Raw genomic sequence first — 21470 nt, 5'->3', positions numbered from 1 at the left:
CAGCTGCCTGGTTTCCTATTCTTGAGGTTCTCAGGTAAGGGCCACACAGAAATGGACCCAACACATGTGACTGAATGCTTCCTGAGAGTACAGCCCTGTTGGATCCAGCAGCTCCAATTTCTCTCTCCCAAGGCCTACTTTAGGAATGGGAATCTCCCTTACATCCACTTGAATAGAGAGCTGGCATGACTAGCTGTCATTTGTCAGCCCACTCAGCTCAATACGAAGCAGTACAGTGTAGTAGGTAATTAATGGTTTCTGGAGCCTGCCGCCAAGGGTTCAAACCCTATCTCTCACTTGCCACCACTGTGGCTTTGGGCAAATTATCCCCTCTGCGAAATGAGAGTAACAGTCGTCCATCTTCCCTAGGGTCCTTATAAGGATAAGGCAAGCTGGTTTGCATAAAGCGTTTATTTACAGCAGTACTTGCCACCAGGTAAGTGCTGTGTAAGTATGCACCATCTTTACTACCATAGCAGAGCTTTCTTCATTGGTTTATTTGACACATTTCTGGCAAACTTTTTTTTCTCTTTGGAAATCACGCAGGAGGCCCTCTTCAAAGCTTTCTTTGCTGCTTTATTCCCAGATTGAACCAGATCTATTGTACGTTCCAAGCTTCCCTGTTGGCCTCCTTCAGATTCTCCCACTTCTTCCAGTCGGCCAGAGAAGGGTTTTCCTATCTCCCAGAATCTCGTTTATTGGGCATTTTTGGTGCAGACTTTCCTAGCTTTCCAATAATATAGGTTAAAAAGGTTGAGACGTATGAATGTCTACCTTCACATTCTCTCATTCTAAAACAGAAAAGATGATAACATTGTCTCCCAACTCAGCCCCAGGGAGCCTCACTTCTCATCTTCCCAGCTGCTGGACTTCCCTCTGGGACTAGACTGAGCTGTCATGGGCCCCAGGGCTGAGGAACTGGCGTTCTCAGTGGATCCTGTCATGTTCCCTGGGGAAGGCAGGTCCAGGGGAGCGCCAGGAGGGTGAAGACAGTACAAAGACAGATGCACTTTATTGATAAGGCAACAGCATTACGCCGAGCTGCGGCAGAGACCCCCTCCGGCCAAGGCCACACTGGGGCTGGGGTGTGATTCACATTGAGACACAGGCTGAGGTGTCCCTTCTCCTCCTCCTGATGGGTCAGTGGGGTGACAACCCAGGGAAGCAAGGCAGGGATCTGGGATCTGGACATGCTCTGTCTAAAACCCAGGGCTTCCCCCAGGGATGAGGTCAGCCACAAGGGGCGTGGGACATGGAGTCTGAGCTCAAGCATGGTGTAGTGAAAACAGCACTGGACCCTAAGTCCAAAGTCCGGGTCCAGTCCTGGGGCGGCTTTGAACTAGTTACACGAGCTTGGGTGAGTCACACCTTCTCAGCGTCAGTTTTCTTTAACAAGGGGATTGAACTGGGTCAGAGATTTTCAAGCCCTTTCTACCACTGACTTGACAACTGGACCAATGTGTTCTGCAGCTAAAATCAAATCCCAGGGGCCTCTCCCTAATTTGTAAAATAACAACAACAGTAATTAACGTGTAGAATTTTCACAACGTACGTCACCACCCATAAATACCGCTTCATCAGTGGCGCCTACTACCCGCTATATTAGAATGTGGTACCAAATGGAGTCTGAAGACAACCCGCCTCTAACAGACATCACACTGAGTCTAAGGACGGTCCTGCAATAGGGACGGTGGCTGTCAGATGAAGAAACACTGGCCAGCAGACACTGGCGGCTGTCGTGGAGGTAAGCTGGTTTGCTGCCGGGGTCTTCAGGGAACAGCGGACGCAGGTGCTGACACCACCTCCTCCTGGCTGAGAAAGCAAGCGCGGCTGAACTCCCCAGACTTGAGTATGATCTGAAGGACCCTCTGTCGATCCTGGAGGAGCCCTCTCTGCTCTGCTCCGGCATGCCTGTCACCCACGCCCCAGAGCAGCCCAACCGGGTACACGGGCTGTGAGTGCCCACCTGCTGAGCTGCTCTGCATACAGGGAGTTTGAGGTTCGGTGCCCCTACCCCGCCCTGCCTCACAGGTCCCTTTGGACGTCAGGGTGGGGGGTGGGAATAAGGAAGTACCCCGCCCGACTCCCCCCCAGTGCTCTCACTGACCAGCCACCAGGCCAACCCGCTGTCCCCCCACCCGGGGTGCTGAAGCACTGCCTTCGGGGGACAGCAGTGTTAGAAGCAGAACTAGGTGGGCAGGGAGGGCTTGGGCTTTTGGGGGTCTGGAAATTCCTCTCCCCCATCCCACCCTGCCAGGTGGGAAAGATGAGGCCCCGCTGGTAAGCAGAGCAGCACCTGCTTCTCCAGGCTGCCGGGGGGCTCAGACAGTGGGATGGTCTCTGGGTCACCACCCTTGGCCATCCCAGGATCAGGCCCCTTCAGCGCCCTTGGCCGCTGCGCAAGGGCCCTGGAGCCTGCGGCCGGTTCTCTCTCTGGGGTGGGAGGTAAGGCACTGGCAGGGTGAGGATGAGGATGGTGCCCACGATTCTCTGAAGCCTGGGGGCCATTCAGTCCTGCCATGTGGATTGCTGGAGGGAGAGCCCCGCCTCGGCCAACCCCTCAGCTCCAGGCTGAGGAGCTGTGGGCTTGGCGGCAGGACGGGTGTGGCCTCCATCGGCTACTCTTACGTTCAGGCTGGGTTTGCCTGTCCCCTCACTGCCTGGGCCCTGCTCTCTTCCCTCCTTGGCCTCTCAGCACACGGGTTCTGGGCCAGTGGCCCCCGCCGTGGGGAGAAAGCCCATCTTATCACAGCTACTTCCGGAGGAGAATGTTACCATGGCGATGGGAAGAAGGTGGGCACCGTGGGGTTAGGCAAATGCCCTTTGGCCAGCAGAGGTGGATGAGGGGAGGCTGTGACCTTAGTCACCTTGATTTTGGTCTTCCTTGGCAGTGAGTGTCCTGGGCAGGCCAGGGTAGGAAGGCAGAGGGAGAAGGTCCCATCGCGGCACACTGCCCAGGACAGAGCGGCAGCAGGATGAGGTGTGGGTCACGGGTCAGTGTTCATCGTGGGTGGGGTGAAGGAAGGGTGATCCCACCAGGCTCTGGGCGTGTGGGCCTGGAGCTGGGTAGAGGTGAGGGTATCTCTGTCCCTGAGGAATGGCTGCGTCTCTCCCGCCTGCCTGTTCCCTTGGCACCAGCCAGCCGCCACTTCTGTGGTGTGGGAGGGGGTATCCCCTGGCACGGGCCCACCTTCAGCCTCTGCCCTCTGCCCCCATTCAAGATTCTTTGTCAAATAAAGAGCAATTCCTCATGACTGAGGTCTCGAGGCACTGGGGGCAGCCCGTGGCCTGCAGGTAAGGGAGACCTGGTGTTAGGTTGGGCAGCAGGGAGGATGGGCTGGGCAGGGAGGGGAAGTGGGAGAGGAGGGGCTGAACTCCAGGAGTGGGGAGAGCTGGGCAGCCTCCGGCCCCAGAGAGGCAGCCCCGCCCAGGCGCCAGGGCAGGCTGCCCTCCTCAGGAGATCTCGCTGCCGAACACCTCGAGCACGAGGGGCGTGAGCTTCATGCTGCACTCGGGCTGGAAGGAGAGGCAGCGATACTGCTTGGAGTGTTCCTCGTTCAGGCTACGCAGGTCCGCTAGCTTCTGGATCATCTTGGCGTAGAGCAGGTGGCTGCCTGGGGGTGGGTGGCAGCAGCGGATGTAGGTCTGCAGTGTGTTGGACAGGCGGTCCTGGATGGCCTCGACCAGCGCAGCGTCCTGCACCCCGGGCCGGTCTGGGGCAGACGGGCGGGCGAGGAGCTCTGAGCCACAGCTGCCTCACCGTTCGGCCTCCCCCCGCCCACACAGACAGACCCCCAGCCTCAGCATCCTCCCAGGTCACTCCTGGACGGCTGCTGACCTGTGACACCACAGTCCTCCCCAGCCCCTCGGCCACCTCCCGTGGCATTTAGGATCAAGTCTCAGGTCCGTCTGCGGGCCATCTGGGCCTGTCCCCACCTATTCTCTCTCCTTCTGTCTCTGTGCTCCATCTTTCATCAGGACCCCGATGAGCCATGCTCTCTGCACTCCAGGCTTCACATTTGCCTTCCTTCTGCCCAGAACTCAGCTCCATTACCTTTGCCTGACTCTGCTGACCCTTCAGGTAACAGCTTAAAGGACGTTCCTCAAGAAGGCGATCCCTGATGACCCCGTACCTCCATGCCCCAGACGACATCAGCTTCCCACTTTCTGCTATACCCTCTGTAGCATCATGTAGCGTGTACTTCTTTATTTTTAAAATAAAGTATTTGTTTCATGTCTCTTTCTACACTTCCTGGGAGAGAAGTCTGTGTCCTGGTTGCCGCTGAGTCCCTATGCCCAGCATAGTGCCTGGTTCCTGCCCGAAGCCCAGTAAATCATTGCTGAGTGAATGCATGAACGAATGAATGAGTGAATGCTCACTGGCCAGGAGGAGGGGCGCCCATGTCCTTTCCTTGGGCCCCCAGCCCAGGAAAGCATCCCTGGAGAAAGGCCACTGGCTTGTTCTCTGAACACAGTCCCAGTGGAGACCTCATCAGGAATCCAGCATCCCCAGAACCACAAGACCTCCCTCCTCGGCTTCTCTCCCTCTTCCCACCCCAAACAGGCAGAAGAGCTCAAGGATCACAGCACCCTGCCTCCAAAATCAGGCAGCTAAACTGTCTGTCGGGCCAGCAGAACCTCCTATCAGGCCCCAGGCTTTTGTGCCCCATCCCCAGGGGACCTCAAGTGTCAGCAGAGGTCAGTCCAGTTCACACAAGAGCAGAGCTTGAGTACTGTCTGTGGCCTGAGACGCCTCATCTATTTGGTTCCTCAGAATTCCACCCATGAATCACCAATGGTCTTGCAAGGGTAGTGAGGGAACCGTCAACATACACACAGCACACCGGCTGGGCGGACCCCGCAAAGTGGGTGGTTCCCTGTTGGTCTCTCCTTGTGCTCACTTCTCCCTCCAATCCTCCCTGCTGGCCCCCAGCGGGACTTCCTCCTTCCTGCTCCCCACACTGCTAGGTACCTGGGGAGACAATGCAGATGGCCATGAGCAGCACGTGTTCCTCCTCATGCAAGTTCAGCTTCTTCAGCCCCACCTGGAACTTGATGAGGGGCTCGATCAGTTCCAGGCTGTGTCCGGCTATGAGAGAGAACGGCCAGCTGCTGTGGGCACCCACCCCACCCCGCCTCCGGCCTGACCCTCACCCTTCTCTCCCTGGTGCTGCCGCACTCCCTCTGATGTGCCTGGTGGGGCCCATGACCCCGGGAGGCAGAGCCCAGCCGCACCTTTGGTTACATCACTGACTTGGTACTTGTAGTCCGGGCTGCCGCAGGTCCAGGACATGTCGTCCATGGTGAAGGACTGGTTGGAACGCAGCATGATGACCTCGATGGCACTCGACTTCAGCAGCACGATCTGGTCCTCAGGGGTGAGGTCTCTGCCAGGGAGGGGGCGGCGGGGGGGAGGTCAGGTTACTGGTTCATGCGAACCAGTGCAGTGCTTTGACAGGTATACACCTGCCAGGTGACCAGCATGTGCCCTGGGTCCTCCCTCGAGGAGCTTGCAGCCTGGTTGGAAAGAACGAGGCTGTTTCTTGAGGGAGAAAGACTTGAGAACAACTCAAAACTGTGACCAAATGCCAACTGATGTAGCTCAGCTACTAAGACACGGAAAACCCAGCGACTTTCCAGGGTCTCCGAGGTCGGAGCAGCCATGGCTCTTCTAGGGTTAGGAAGATAGAGCCTGGAGAAGCTCCCAGGGCTATGGCATGAATATGGTCATCTGCAAAAGCATGGCCAGAGCCATCCCCAGTGGCTCCCATGCTTTCTTTCCCTCTCCCTCTTCCTGCCCTTCGGTCCTTCCCGTAGTGAAGTCAACTCTGTCTCCAGGACATCTCTGGACTCCCACTCCCACTGGGCTGCTCTGATTCAGAGCTCCAGCATCTTTTTCAGGTTGCCTCTTACTGGACTCCTGGAGTCAAGTCTCTCGTTCACCTTTCTTACTACTGTTACAGGGACGTGTCACTCCTGCGCTCAGAAATCCCCACTGACTATCAAATGCCCCAGGATCAAGCCCATACGCCGTAACTTGGCTACAATCTGTCTTTCCAGCCCCCGTTCCCATCACAGACTCCACCAACCCTCCATTCTAACAACATCGGACTACTCCACATTCAGATGCTAGGCATTCTCATGCCACCATGCCTTTGAACATGGGACAGCTCCAGCTTAGAGCGCCCATCTTCTGCTCCGCCCCACCTTTCTGGTCCTGAATCCAGTGAGGTCTCCATTGGATCCCTCCACCCTTCGATTCTCTTCATAGAATTAGAGCCATTCCTTTCCGACCTGCTGCACGTTGCCTGTAATCCTAGTTTGCCCTTTCCCCTTCTTTGCCTCTGTCCTTCAGATACTTGTCTCTGGCTCTTCATCGTAAGCTACCTGAGGGCCAGCACCAGCTCTTAATGACTTTAGTGTTGCCCTCACACCGTTCATTGAGCCCTGAGCATGAGGAGAGGGTCAACAGCTATGTGTTGATGAGTCAAGAGGCTCATGAATAGTTCCACTGTTCTGAGTCACGAGCTGGGCTTGTCTGAACAACGACAAGGAAAAGGCAGGACCCACAGATCAAATTGCTTCCTCTTTTTCCTCCCTTTCTCTTTCTGTGGATTTCCTCCTGGATATCCTGTCGATGGGCTGTCATCCCCTGTGGCTGCACTTTGGAAAGTAAAAAGGTGGGAACCGGATATTAACTGATGAGAGTCCTGTATGAACAGGTGATGTATGAGGAGGCGTAAAAGGGCTTGCATGATTAGATGACCGCCAAAGGGCCTGCACTGAAGGAAAATCACAAAGTGCTAGGGTTGGAAGGCCCCACTTAGAGGCTATGTGGTCCACTTCCTTCCTCAGAGTTTCTGATAGACGGCTCTCACACAGCCTCTGCAGGACTCCCCCAGTGCCAGGGAGCTTCTGGCCTCTGGATACAGCCATGAGGTGCTTGGTTTTTGGGTTAATAGTCTCTTCTATTGGGCTCTAAGCCACGTGATCCACACACTCATCCATTGCTTGTAGTTCTGTCCTCTCAAGGAACACAGAACCAGACTTCTCCATTAGCCGTGGGACATCCCTTTAACCATCTAAGGAAAGCCACCATGTCCCTCCTTGCCTTTTCTCTGGAATAAACAGCCCTGATGCCATGGCATCTAGATGTCTCATCAACCTTGTCACCCTTTTCTGGGTGCTCAATCCACATTGAAAGAATAAAAACTAACACCACCCTCATTTGGGTTTTAATTGATTATACGAGTAAAACAAGTTCATTATCAAATCTTTGGAAAATACAGTCTCCCAGCCACCTATTTTTGGGCACTTTGGTTGCTTCTAAGTTTTGCTGTTATAAGGAATTCCATGAGGAACATCTTTGTATATAACCTTTGGTTCAATGGCCCACTCAAAATGGATGGCCAGAAGTGAACAAACATCCCATGGGTGCCTGGCTAGAGAGATTTCAGCGGGATCACTGCCTGCTGTGATCCAGACACACTACTTCTATGAAAGCAAACCTAGAATGACCTCAAATTACCACCCACAGCCTGGAAATACAGGGACTTTCTAAGTGCAGCTCACAGCCAGAACTGGAAATGGTAGTGGGTGGCGGTAGCGGTGGAGATAAAGGGGAACTCAGTAAGAGACCTCGTTCCTGCTGTGATGGGCACCGGCTCCGGCTCTGGGCCTCCTCCCTGGACCTGAGTAATATTTACACCCTGATCAGTTTCCACACCTGTGACCACTTCTGGGCACCTGTGAGGTGCTCTGGGGATGTCTCGTCTTCCCCACCCCCCTAGGCAGGGTCCAGCCTCTCCCCATCTGCCTTCCCTCAGTACCTCTTGGCGCCCTTATCTCTTCACCGCGGCTATCCATATGTCTATCTCTTCCATCAGACGCTGTACCTCTGGAGGCCAGGGACTGTGTCCTAGTCACCTTTTATCCCTCACAGTTTATGTAATAAGCAAGCTGATTGTTGGACAGATGAATAAGTGAATATAGAGGAAAGGGCATAGGAGGAGGGAAGCACTATGACCCCAGGCCTGTGACCCAGGAAGGAGCCCCTGGGGATGGAAATGGCAGTGAGGTTGAAGGCGTTTAGCCCTCTGGGGCTGGGGCCTGGTCCCTCATGCGCCCCTCTGGGCAGTGAAACCTGTGGTCCTTGGTTCTCGGATCCAAGACGGCGCCTGGCCATGGAGTCTCTGCTCCTGACACCGCTTCCTCCATGCATTTCTTTTGCAGGGCTGAAGGAGGGGGATTTGTGGGGTGCAGACCGAGAGGCTGAGGGAGAAGAGGTGGGAGCCAGGGGCAGGGCCAAGGCCACACCACAGGGCAGTCCACACCCAGCACAGCCCATCCAGTCCTGCCCACACTGGAATCTTGTCCTGTACTCCCCCCTCCACTCACCCACACAGAAGTCTCATCCTGCCCTCCCCACACCCTCCACCCCCGCCTCCAGGCAGCAAGATCAAAGCCACCAGGGGCGCAGCCACTGTTCTTTCACTTCTTGGAAAAACAGAACCTCTAAGTGCAGGAACCGGCAGAACCAGAGAACTGTTGGGCTGCCCCTGCCTGGCTCCTATGGAAGCCTGGGCTCTGGCCCCCGTCAGGTGCAGCATCAGCTCCACCCATTCCCAGGGGGCATCCACGTAAAAGGCCCCACAGAGCTCTTGCTGAAGCCTGCTCCATTTTTGTTGGAAAACATTCCACTTTGGGTCTTCTCAAGACATGCTGAAGCCAGAAAAGTTAACCCAAGCGTGTTTAGGATCGATTTAATGGATTTTGCCTCCATAGCTGGGCGGCTCCAATACCTGCTCATATATACCTCACTTCGGCCAGGACTGCAGGGCTAGACCAGGGAACTCTGGAGAATGAGGCTTGAAAGGGAAGGAAGGGGGTAGACTTCAGCTCATCCTTGGGGAGAGGAATTGAGGGGCAGGTGGTGCTATTTTGTGCGAGGGTATATGTGGCGAAGGGAAGGGATGGGGGCCAAGAGAAAAACTGGGGCTCAGGTCACTTAGTGGAGGGGGCTGCGTTGGGGTAATCCGGTTAAATGGGTCACTTTCTTTTTAGGACAGTTTTCCCACGTGGGCAATCCTAGCCACCAAACCTTAGCATCTGGACAGGGCTTCAGGTGCCCTCTGGCCCAGCTCCCCACTGGGCAAGGTTTGGGGACTGCGTAGGTGAGGGCTGCTCCTCCTGGAATTAGGACGAGAGCCACCCGCCACAGTGTATCCATCAACACCTTGAAGTGTTTTTTCTCTAGCTGTTTGCACAAAACAAGACTTTGGGAACACGTGCAGTTTGCAAACAGTAAAGAGAAGAGTGGGGGAGGGAGCTGGAACTTGTACTAAGCGCAATGTTGCCATCAGTTCCAAGGAAAGACTCTGGAGGGTAAATCCCAGGCCCAGTGCGATGCTGACCTCACAGGTGACACCCGTTCTGCCTGCAGAGTGGCCTTTATTCTTTTTGATGTAACCAAAACGTGCGATACAGTAAGAGTGTCTCAACACCATTTGATGGTTTCTCTCCTTTATAATTTTCACATTAATTCCAGGAAAGAACATTGGTGAATCCCTGCTATTTGAATTGGTGTGAGGCATAAAATAACACAGAGCAGGTTGTCTCAGGACAGAAACAAACTGGGATGCGCTGGGTTTAGCTGTGTGAATTACCATCACTTAGCTGGCAATGCAGCAATTTAGACAGTAGCTGATGGCTTCCCTACGCACCAGAGATTCACCAAACCATAAACGGCACCTCGTGTTAGCTTCCATCCAGAGCTGGCCAACGTCCAGTCATTTTCCATCTCCCAGTATTGTAGCGCTGAATCCAAGCATCAGTATTGAGGAAGCATTCTACCCCTTCTGCTAGAGCTGCAACTATTGCTACTACTTGAAATGATGAGAGTATTGCTCGATATTAATTACTTTCTTTCTTTTTTTTTTTTTTTTTTGGTCACGCCACGTGGCACGCGGGATCTTAGTTCCCCCACCAGGGATTCCACCTGCAGTGGAAGGTGGACCCTTAACCAGTGGACCGCCAGGGAAGTTTATTCACTTATTTCTTGACCACAATGTATATCTCTTTGGTGACAGTGTTCCAAATGAACTTTTAGAAAGAATGAAGCTATTGATATACACAAATATAGATATAACTGCCTCCCAACATATCTAGCAAAAGCGTCAACTTTTATGTACTTTTAAGAATAGTTAACACTGTATGACCATTTAAATATAAGTATTATAGATAGCATTATTACCAAAACAATAGAACATTTGAATGAATGAATGAAATTTGTATGAATGAATCCATAAGGGAGGGTCTTTACTCCAGTAGAACTCCTTATACTTACCTACTTTGGCAAAAAAGATCTCAGTGTGATTAGGAAACAGCCTTGAGTGAAGGGTAAATCGGGTGAAAGATGCCCAGGTTATATGTACAAGTGCGTCTCCCTCTAGGATTCCTAAATCACATCACTAGCCCAACCCTTTTTCCTCTTTATCACTTCATCCTGGTTTCAGAATTGGGTGTGCAGGATCACTGTAGGTTTAATTGAAAAGGATAATATGAGGAATAGATCCAAGGCAGCTGGAGTGGACACAGCAGTGAACTAAGAGTTCTTAACCCGGCTCTGACACGTGGGCTCCAACACTAGAAATCCTGGTGTTGGCCATTGGACCTCACTGGGTTCCTGTTCCGTCACATAGAAAGTATAAGGGATGGATGGCTCTCCAGTGCTGGCCTGCCGAATAATGCTGGATGGGCTGCACTTCTTAAATACAGATTCCTGGGCCTTGCCCAGAGATTCTGACTCAGGAGGTCTGGGGTAGGGCCTGAGGCTGTATCTTGGGAAGCAGTAGATTGGTAATTTCCGAGCCTTCTTCAGGCTCAGTCTAGGATTCTGACTCTGTTCCCTGGATGTCCCAGAAGCTCCTTACCTGAACCCTGGGATCATCTTGGCAAAGCCAATGACCTTCTGGATACTGTAACTGACCAGGTCAGCCAGGTGCGGCAGCATGGAGAGCTGGGACAGGTCCAGGGTCACAGAAGAGTCATCAGAGTCTTCTTCACTCAGATCCAGGCTGGAGAAGCCGGTTGGCTCCATCGTATCTGGGGAAGGATGAGGGAAGAGAAGGAACTACTTGAGCCAGGCTTCTGCAAGGCCCCGCGAGGCCCTCCTACACCCTGGCAGCAGGGCCAGCTGGGAATCCCACAGTCACCATCTCTCTCCAAGGTCACTTCAGCCCAGGCTTCCCCCTAGGGTTCTCTGTGTCTTCCTTCAGCAGAGTGGGGCAGGAAAATCAAATATCAGAGACACTCTGAGATAAGAGACCTTCTTTAAGATATGAGTTTACATGTTGTTCCTAATGATCTCAAATCAAAGATGCATTTGGGGGCTTCCCTGGTGGCGAAGTGGTTGGGAGTCCGCCTGCCGATGCAGGGGACACGGGTTCGTGCCCCGGTGTGGGAAGATCCCACATGCCGCGGAGCGGCTAGGCCCGTGAGCCATGGCCGCTGAGCCTGCGCGTCCAGAGCCTGTGCTCCGCAACGGGAGAGGCCACAGCAGTGAGAGGCCCGCGTATCGCAAAAAAAAAAAAAAAAAAAAAAAAGATGTATTTGGAACCGATAAACTTGTGGAAAACAATGTTCAACCTCACTAGTGATCAAAGAATGGCCAAGAAGAACATCTACCTTTCACCTCTAAACTAGAAGCAAGTACGTTTATATGTTGACACCAGGGTTTGTAAAGATGCAGGGAATTAGGCAATCCTTGTGCAGCTCTGGGGTATAAAGGAGGCATACATTTGTGCAACTAATCTAGAAAGCTATTTGACCGTGATGGCCAAAAGCCTACAATTATGTACACTCTATGACCAGTAATCCTACTTCCATGAATTCAACACAAGGAAAAATTCAGAATAAGTGCAAATATTTAGCCACAAGCATACTGTTATCTTAATGAAGAGCTGGGAAAAAAAATCTAGATATCCAGTGATGGGGGTTTGGATATGTTATTGTACATTACACCCCAGAATACTATGCAGCCTTTAAAAATTATATTCTAGGTGTGTACTGAATGGTATGAAGATATGACAATATACTATCAAGAGAAAGAAGCAAGTTACCAGACTGCGTATAGCACAATTCCATTTCTGAACATATATATGTGTTAAAAAAAAATTGGGAAAAGATACATTATCTTTGGGTGGTAGGATTAAAGATTATATATAATAATATATATAAAAATAAATAAAATAAAAAATATAAAATAAATAAAATAAAAATATATATTATATATTTTATATTTAATATAAATATATATTATATATATTTTTTATATATTTATATATATTATATATTATATATTATATATAACATAATATATATATTATATATAATATATATAATAAAATATACATATATGTTTTATATATTTATATATATATTTTATATATTTATATTTATATATATTTTATATTTTTTAATATATTTATATATATTTATATATTTTTATATATATATGAAAATATATATTATATATTTAATAATATATATAAATAAATAAAATAAAAAAATAAATAAAAATATAAAAATAATAGATATAAAAAAATTGGGAAAAGATACATTATCTTTGGGTGGTAGGATTAAAGATTATATATAATATATATAATATACATAATTTAGTTTATATTTTCTGAATGTCTACAATGAACACATATTACTTTTATATAATAATTTTTTTAAAGTTAAAAATGTTAACTAGTTTGAATTTTTCAATAAATATATGCTATACTGAACATACCATGGGGGGTTGGTAAACACCTCAAATTAATTAACCTATGATAAGAAATCAAAACTTCTAAATAATATTAAATTATTATGAAAAGTTGAAGTACAGACCAATGTATAGCATGCAGATTGGCCCTCTTTTTTTTTTTTTTTTCCTCCCGGCTGTGCCGCAAGGCTTGTGGGATCTTTGCTTTCCGACCGGGGATTGAACCCGTGCCCTCGGCAGTGAAAGTGTTGAGTCCTAACCACTGGACCACCAGGGAAGTCCCCAGATTGACCCTCATTGATAAAAATGAATATACCATAGAGTAAAAAGAGCAGGAAAGTGGGTAGAGAAAATTACCACAGGGGAGGGGTTACTACAAGGTTAACTACAAGGTGAGGGGCTCAGAGGATCAGTTATCTGTGCAGTGGTCCATGCAGGTGAGTAGACACACGGCCAGCTCCACTGTTATCTCTGTCTAGTTGACACAGGGAGCCCTCCCACCTACTCTGGATCTGGGCACATATCCATCAATGAGTCTGGAAGTACCATATCTGAGGATTCTAGTTCCCCAGAGGGGAGGGGGCTTTTCCATCCCTGCCTTTCTACAGGCCCCAACCAGAGGGCAGCTGGGTTGGGTGAGAGGTAGAAGGATGAAGGGAAGGGCAGGGGGAGGATGAGGCAGGAAGATGAAGAGAAAGGTAGGAAAGGACTATAAGAGGAAAGCAAGGATGAGCTGGAAGAGACAGGTCCTCCAGGGCCTTAGGGGCCCCCCAGGGCTTGAGAGGAAGGTGGGCTGTAGTGGGACCCACATCTTCTCCTTCCATGCTGAATTCCACCTTCCAAAGACTCAGGCTCTGGTGACTGTAGTTAACAACACTGTTTGTTATATTTGAAAGTTGCTAAGAGGGTACATCTTAAAAGTTATCACAGGGGGGAAAACATCTTTGTCACTATGTGAGGTTAACTAAACTTACTGTGGCAATCATTTTGCAATATATACATACATCACATCATTATGTTATACACCTTAAACTAATACAATGCTTAAACTAATACAATGCTATATGTCAATTATATCTCAATAAAACTGGAGAAAACAAAACCCCAAATGAAACAAACAAAAAAAACCCCAAGGGCCCGCGTCAAAGTACCATTTAAAGGAATCGGGTCACTCCCAGGGAGGGAGCCAGGGGCCGAAGCCCGGCTTAGAGGAAAGAACAGAGGCTCTGCAGGCAGACCCTGCCCACCAGACCCCTGTTTGGCCCCTTCCTCAGAGTCCTCCACGTGGGCCCTCAGGAAAGCCCCGCCTCTTCTCTAAAAAAGGTTTTTCTCTGAGGACGTTGCCAGGCACACAGTATGTAAGTGCTGTCCTTCCAGCTGCGGCCAAGGACAGGTGGGCTGGGGAAGCTCTGGGCTCTCTGGGCGGGGGTGTGCAGTCCCACTTACCTGGAGAGGAGGTGTAGCGATCTGAGCAGGCGGAGGATGAGTTTCCAGAGAAGCTGGGCGTGTGTATGAACCAAGGCCCTGAGGGATGGCTCCCTTCATTCTCACCCTCTCGAACCGGAGGCTGGAGGGAAAGATGGAGCGTCAGAGGCCCACACTTGGAGGTCACCTTCCTACCCCAGCCCTGATCTCTGACAGGAGGGGGAGTCCTCCCCAGTGTCAGAAGGCCAGAGCAGCCTCCCTCCCTTCCCAGGTTCTGTGCCCAGACGCCTCTTTGCCCTCCGTCCCCCTCCAAGCCCGGGCTCTGCTGGTGGCTCGTGCTGTACCCGGAACTGGCTGAAGTCGGCGTAGGTGGGGTCATAGGTCTTGTGGTGGGCGTCCAGCAGGATGGCGATGATGCGCTGCTGCTCGTCGGACAGCTTCGGCCGCAGGCTGTCCTTCAAGGCCTCCTCTTCCTTCCTCTTGAGGATCATCTCCCGCTTCCGCTGCACCTCTTCATCAGTCAGGATGACTGTGGGGCGGGAAGGGGGGAGTCAGGAGGGCTCCCCTGCAGCGCCTCCAAGGAACCTTCCTCCAGGTAAAGGCACGAGATGGAAGGGGCTGTGCCTCACACTTGGAGTTCACCGGGCCGTCCGGCCACGGGGACCCCAAGCCCACAATACAAATGGAAGATTGCGTGTTCTATGTTGAAAAGGCAGACACGTGAGAGAGGAGGAGATAGAGGACTGGGGAGATGGGATGCCTGGGCATTGTTAGGGAGCCTGGGATCTCAATAACAAGGTGTCTGACTCTGCACAGACTGAGCTCTCCAGGCTTTTGTTTGCTTGTTTCTAAAATGAGAAGTTTGGACCATATGATCTCTTCTAAGTCCCTGTTTTGTTCCTTCCTCCATAAGGCATGCGTATGTGGGGATCCGATCTCAAAGGACCGACTGCTTTGAGACCTGAATGCAGGCCTGCCACAGAGCAGACGCTCACTAAACGTTTGTTCTTGTAGCTTCTACCCCGTCCCTGTATTTCCTGATCCTGAGGGAGACACTATGGGGAGGGAGGGTGCACAGTCACGGCGATAGAGGCTAGGAGGTGCTGAGAAGACCTCACACGACCTTCCCCACATCCAAGTTTCCATGTTTGCGATCTACTATGAGCAACGTAGAAAGACTGCCTCTTCGGTTGGGCCCAAACAACCCGTGTCTCAGCCCATCCAGTCTTGGAATGACTGCCCAAGGAAGTTTTCGAGTCCTCTGGAAGTCCCCAAGCATAGCAGCTCACAGCTCTAACCTGGGAAGCTCTCTCCAGCAACTGGCCAGTGTATCCCACCTCGGGGGTCCCCTGCCCCCTGCAGGCTGTGCAGGGTCTCCGGGCCTCCCGGTGCTGGGCCAGCTGCCGGGAGGGCAGGGCTGGGAGCAGCAGTGCTGAGCACAGCGGCCGGGCACACAGACCTCCCGGCTGGGGCTTGCAGAGCGCTGATGGCAGGAGTGGGCGCTGGGGCCCTCGGCCTGCAGCTGCTTGCTCTGTGCTGGTCTTACCAGGGCATCTGCCCACAGAACTGAGAGTTTCACAAGAGCAGGAAAAGGAACCAGAACCCCAGAGTGGGTGGGTGCCCGGCTTCGAGAAAGGCCTATTGGCCTAGGCCCCTTGGGTGGGGGAAAGACGAGAGAAGTTGGCAGGGGCGGGGAGGGAGAGCCGGTCCGGGGTGGGAGTGGGCACAGCAGGAAAGGGAAGCCTGCTGCGAAAGATGGCCTGTTTCTTCCAGAGATGAGACAAACTATAGCAAGAGGAAGACTGGGGTGGACACCACGCCCAGGTTACTGACTCACCTGCCCGAAGAGCTGCCAGCCCTCCTCCCAGAGAGGGTGTCTGCTCAGACCCCAAGAGATCGAGCAGGGTGGGCGAGGGGGCATCCCATTTAAGGCAGGGTGCGAGGCCCTAGCCTGGGGAAGCTGAGATTAGGTGTCGGGTCTTTCCTGCTCACCTGCCGGGCAGGCGGAGCCGGGGTGGGGGGTGGGGGGCTGGCTCTGTGTGCCCACAGGCATGCCTCTCAGCCCCGACAGGGCTCTGATAACCCCCTGTGATTCTATGATGTCACTCTCCTGCTCAGAAACTTTTTCTGGATCCTTCCTGCTTACCATGCCCCACCTGAAGTCAAGATTCTCCGTGATTCCCCTCCTCCCTAACTTTCCAACCTCATTTCCCGGTGCCACTGGACACAGCTTCTGCTCTAGTCACGTTGGGACTGCTGACCTGTGTACACGACCTGCCACTGCATTTCTCCTTGTGCTGGATGCCTGTCCAGCTGGGTCTTCTCTCCCCAGTAGCCATGCAAGCTCTATTGGTTCTCCAGCACCCAGTTCACAGCCCTCTCGTACGACAAGAGGCTTTCTTATTACCTCGATCTGCGCTGAGCCGTTTTTCCCACACACACGGGCACCTGATCGTTTTTCACTCTGTTACATTTACGGTTAGTACAGGTCCCAGTAAATACCTTTATAGAGAGAGCCTAAGAAGTTCAAGGTCTCCTTCACTGGAGCTGCAGGCTACCTAAGGGTGGGGGCCACATCCTACAGTGCCTGTGTCTTCTGCACCAAGGCTAGCCCAGTGAGGCTTCCTCAATAGTCTGACGCCCTGGACACCCAACACACCAACACTGGCTGTACCTACTATGTGCTGGTCGTCATCCTGGCTCAGGAAAGAACGGTGCGAAGTATAGCAATGCTGCGTGTTCCCTACCATGTCGGAATGGCGCACGCCGCATGCCAGTCCACCAGATCACTGAGCAAAGCTTACGTTTTTAATCTAAATCATTGTGACGGAAGTATTTTCAAGACAGAATGCCTTGTGACAGAACACCCGTAACATCATGTAACCTTTGCCTGATGATTCAGAGGCATCATTCTGAATAATTCTTGGACTTTGCAGGGACAAGGTTATGACCTCAGAATTGTACGGGCTGTTTCCCTATAGGCACTATATGACTCAGCTGTGACTCTGAGTTCTCATACTACTTTTCATACCAGTCTAGCCCGCTCTCTTCAGCTATGTGTTGTCTCTTCTTATTTGTGTGTCTCTAGAAGTATGCCTTTATCCCCCTTAAGAGTTACTTCTCATCTGTCGGGAGCTGGATATCCTGGTGATCAAGCTGTATGTAATAAAAAATACTGTTAATAAACATAGAGGCTTGTTTGAATGTACCAGGCACTATTCTAACTGCTTCTATATATTAACTCACATTACTTAGTCCTTATAATAACCCCTAAGGCAGGTACTATTATCCTCACTTTGCAGATGAGGGAAGTGAGGCCCAGAGAGGCTATAAAACTTGTTCAGAGTCACACAGCAGACAAGTGGTGGAGCTGGTATTTGGGCCTGGGCAGTCTGGCTCTACAGTCCGAGATCCTAACCACTACCCCATACTGCCTGTGACTATAATTGGCCATGAATGTTCAGCAGGACCCTGGTCCTCAGCCATGGAGCCCTGACGCACAAGGTGTTCCAATCCATCTGAAGAGTATGAAAAAGTAAATAAAGTCGCAAAGCTTGTAAGTGATTTACCTTAAAAGGAAAAAGTGAAGAGATTTGAGGTTAACCTTATGACACTGACTGATCTTCTCCCTCACTTCTAGTGAACAGTGACCACCATCCCACGTGCGGTACTAGAGGAAGAAATGCTAAGATCTGCTGGTTTCAAATGAAGGCTGCCAATCCGTGGGCCTCTCTCCAGGCAACATTTTCTGGGGACTAATAAGTCATAATTCTCTCACATGTGCAGATGTTGTTGTGACTTATGAAATAAGTCATTTGTTTAAAGCGGCTGTTAATTTCATAGGATTTAAAGAATCATTTTCTCAATGAATTGCTACTAAAAATACCATTATTATCATGTAGGAGGACACTCTTTTTGTTTGTTTGTTTTATTTTTTGTGTTTTTTTGGCTAAACAATAGAAATTTATTTCTCACTAGGAGGCACATTTTGAAGTTAAAAGCCACTCAAGTTAAAAGCCCATCGATGGGCTCTCCAGTTAATAAAGGACATGAGCTGTGTACAGGGGTTTTGTGAAATCTGTAGGGCTGCTTAGTCGCTTCCCAGGTCCTTGCTGAGTGTGCAAATGGCTTTGCTCAAGTTAATCCCATGCAAGATATTCCCTGTTCCATAAAGTCTAGAACAGAGTTAGGGAGTCAAGATCTGAAGGCACGAACAAAGGTAAAAACATTTCAGTTTGCCACAGGTGGCCTAAGGACAGCATTAGGGAAACAGACATAAAATTTTCCCAAATGAATGACATTGACAATATCAGATTGGGAGATCTTCCTGATAGATAAATCAGTGGGAGATGCAGAGATACAAAGAAGCATAATGGGGAGCTAATATTCAATCATTCAACACATATTTACTGAGTACCTACTATGTGCCAGGGGCTGTGCTCATGCTGGGCAGAAAAGATGTACATGTATAAAAACATTAAACGAGTTCACATGTGCAGGCCAGGTCTACAAGAGGCCAGAGCTCAACTGTGAAATGCCTTGGGCTCCAAGGACATCAAGTCAACCTGGACTCGAAGAGAGACAGAGTGTTTAGCGGGAACAAACTCTCTTCCGCCCGTCTCTTAGGGCCCCAGGCAGTGTCTGGAAATGCACAGTGGAGGCGCTCTGGCCCACTGAGGGGAGTGGGGAGAAAAGGGGAGGGGGGCCGAGGGGCTGTGCTGGGGTGGAGCCCACAGGCTTGACCTTTGGAAACAGGCCTAGATTATTAGCTTTGGAGGCATGATATTTTAATTTCTCTGAATTTGCTCATCTATCACAAAAAATAAAAACAGAAGCATTTATATATTTAGGGATTGTTGTCAGACTTTAACAAGAAAGTACTAGTGCCTGACACTGGTACAGTAAGTGGTCAATAAACACTGGTTCCTACAGGCATCTCCTCAGCTTCTTCTGCCTCCTCTAAGAAACGGCCACCTCCCTGTCCCAAGCAGAAAGGAGCCTGGGTTTGCAGCTCCCTTCAAAGGGAGCCCTGGGGTGCCCTGTGGTTTTACTAATGTTGACACTCAGCTGTCTCTAGGAGGCTAGGCCTTGGGGATGACAGCCAGCCTGGGTGATATATAAGCGGCTCTCCTAGGGGACCTGAACTGGGGAGCTCCAGGCCCCCCAAAGCTTGGCTAACCTGAGGCAGGAAATAGAGCTCTTCCTGGAGGACCTTCCCTTTGGGGCAGTGGGAAGAAGAAGCCTCATGTTGGCCCAACATTTCTCTTACAAATGGAGCTCTGGGGCCCAGACCCCAAAACGCAGCTCTACCAGCCCATCCCTAACTCAGCACAGCTCCCTGCACTAGCCTGGCAAGAGTGGTGGGCACAGGGCTGCCCTGGGCATAGAGCAGGAGGGGGGCATGGGGCTCCGTCCGAGGGACTGAGGCTGAGATCAGGTTGGCTGAGGCACAAAGCTGACCAGGGGCTGGGGGTGGGCGTCCACTTCTGGATTGCTGGCCCCCCACCACGTGGTGTTCCTGGGGTGGAAGCACCCTGAAACACTCAAGGCCTGCTCATCACGGTGGGTGCAGTGCTCTCCACGGGGACCAGGAGGGATCCAGGAGGGATAAAGAGCTGGATTCTAGTCCCAACACGCCTTCTGACTCCAATCCTGGTATTAATAGTTTTGCCTTTCTGGGTCTCAGATGATTTCTAAGTGTGCTTCCTGTTCTAAGCGGATGGAGCACCTCTTTTCTCCTGAGACAAAGGAGAGGCACTTCCGGGACATCAGTGAGGCTGGCCCTGACCAGAACTCCTGCGGCAGCGCCTTACTGAGTTCCAGGTGTAACTCTGGGCCACTCTTGGTTGGCTGGAGCCTTAGAGCCATGGTCCCCCGCCCTGTGGAGGCTGTGTGCTCGGAGGGGGCAGGGGCAGGGGCGGCGCACACTGCTTCCTGTTTACGTCCAGCCTGGCACCTTGAACAGAGCAGGCTGCACTAAGCCAACGTGTGAGGAGCTCCACGAGGCACCCAGGCCTTGAGCCTCCATGACTCCAGGATAAACAGGAGTTGGGCGGGGCAGGGGACCCGGGCTAGGAGTGATCAGCGTGCCCAGACCTGCATGCTCCCATGGGGGCGAGGAGGAACGATGGCCTGGAAGCTTCTTCCAGGGCTGCTGGCGTTGGCTGGGGAGCTGGTATCGGGAGTGAGGGGCCATGGCCCACCAGAAGGGAGCCTGTCAAAGCCCGAGGAGGCCTCACTGGGACCACCACTTGGCCTCTGTTTCCCAAAAACAGAGCATTTTTTCCCAGCAAGGAAGAAATTTCCCATCCCCTCAGCCCTGTCCTGTGGTTTTTTCCTTGTTCCAGACACGTCTCCCCTGTACCTAACGTCTCCAATGCCCACCCCCCCGCACCCCAGAATTGGCCCCATGGCCAGGAGGGCCTCCAGGGGTGGCTGTATCTGAATGTCCCTCCTGAGACTCCTCAGGCCCATAGCTTAGCAGGGCACGGCCCCCATCCCAGGCCCTGGAAGGGATCAGGGTACAGTTCACAGACGGGGGTGAGCAAAAGGCACAGAGCAGGGAGTAGTGTGCCGAGGGCACCTGTGACCAGGCCAGCCCAGTGCCCTTGCTTCCAGCCCAGGGGAGGGCCTGGCCAGCCCTTCCCAGGGTCTACTGAATTCAATGGTTACTCTGCTTACCAAGTAACTGGCACTAGAGCTCAAATGCAAAGTCCAGGGGTTATTTTTAGTTTAGCTTAGTTTTGTTTTGTTTTGGTCACGCCACACAGCATGTGGGATCTTAGTTCCCGACCAAGGATCCAACCCGCGCCCCCTGAGTTGGAAGCACGGAGTCTTAACCACTGGACCGCCAGAGAAGTCCCTAAGGGTTGTTTTTTTTTTTTTTTGCGGTACGCGGGCCTCTCACTGTTGTGGCCTCTCCCGTTGCGGAGCACAGGCTCTGAGGCTCTGGACGCGCAGGCTCAGCAGCCACGGCTCACAGGCCCAGCCGCTCTACGGCATGTGAGATCTTCCCGGACCGGGGCACGAACCCGTGTCCCCTGCATCGGCAGGCGGACTCCCAACCACTGCGCCACCAGGGAAGCCCCCCAAGGGTTGCTTTTAACAGTGGGTCAGAACCTGTTAACCTGCCACATTGGTCCTCTTCTGCAATGCCAGTGCTGGGCAGGAAGTCCTAGAGGATCGATCCTCTTTTTCAATCTGGACCTAGAGGGTCCTCCTAGAGTCTAGGGCTTCCCCTTACAGGATCTTTCCACCTAGTCCTGGACACCAGCCC

The 21470-nt window shown here is 51.6% G+C and overlaps 1 protein-coding gene across 5 annotated transcripts in view; it reads right to left on the bottom strand.

Annotated features, from left to right (window-relative positions):
- Positions 1–393: 393 nt before the first annotated feature.
- Positions 394–21470, bottom strand: part of VDR (vitamin D receptor) — a 55371-nt gene continuing 34294 nt past the window's right edge. For all 5 annotated transcript variants that reach the window (XM_060166419.1, XM_060166417.1, XM_060166416.1 and 2 more), the window contains 6 exons: positions 14539–14723; positions 14216–14336; positions 10932–11103; positions 5236–5387; positions 4973–5089; positions 394–3713 (listed from right to left, as the gene is read on the bottom strand). In XM_060166419.1, coding sequence (XP_060022402.1) covers positions 3454–3713; positions 4973–5089; positions 5236–5387; positions 10932–11103; positions 14216–14336; positions 14539–14723 — 1007 coding nt within the window. In that variant the 3' untranslated portion in view covers positions 394–3453. The remainder of the gene's footprint in view (positions 3714–4972; positions 5090–5235; positions 5388–10931; positions 11104–14215; positions 14337–14538; positions 14724–21470) is intronic.

This window comes from Lagenorhynchus albirostris, chromosome 11 (assembly GCF_949774975.1).
Source record: "Lagenorhynchus albirostris chromosome 11, mLagAlb1.1, whole genome shotgun sequence".
Taxonomy (NCBI): domain Eukaryota; kingdom Metazoa; phylum Chordata; class Mammalia; order Artiodactyla; family Delphinidae; genus Lagenorhynchus; species Lagenorhynchus albirostris.
The sequence above is the reverse complement of the archived record's forward strand: the minus strand, read 5'-3'. Positions and strand labels throughout refer to the sequence as shown.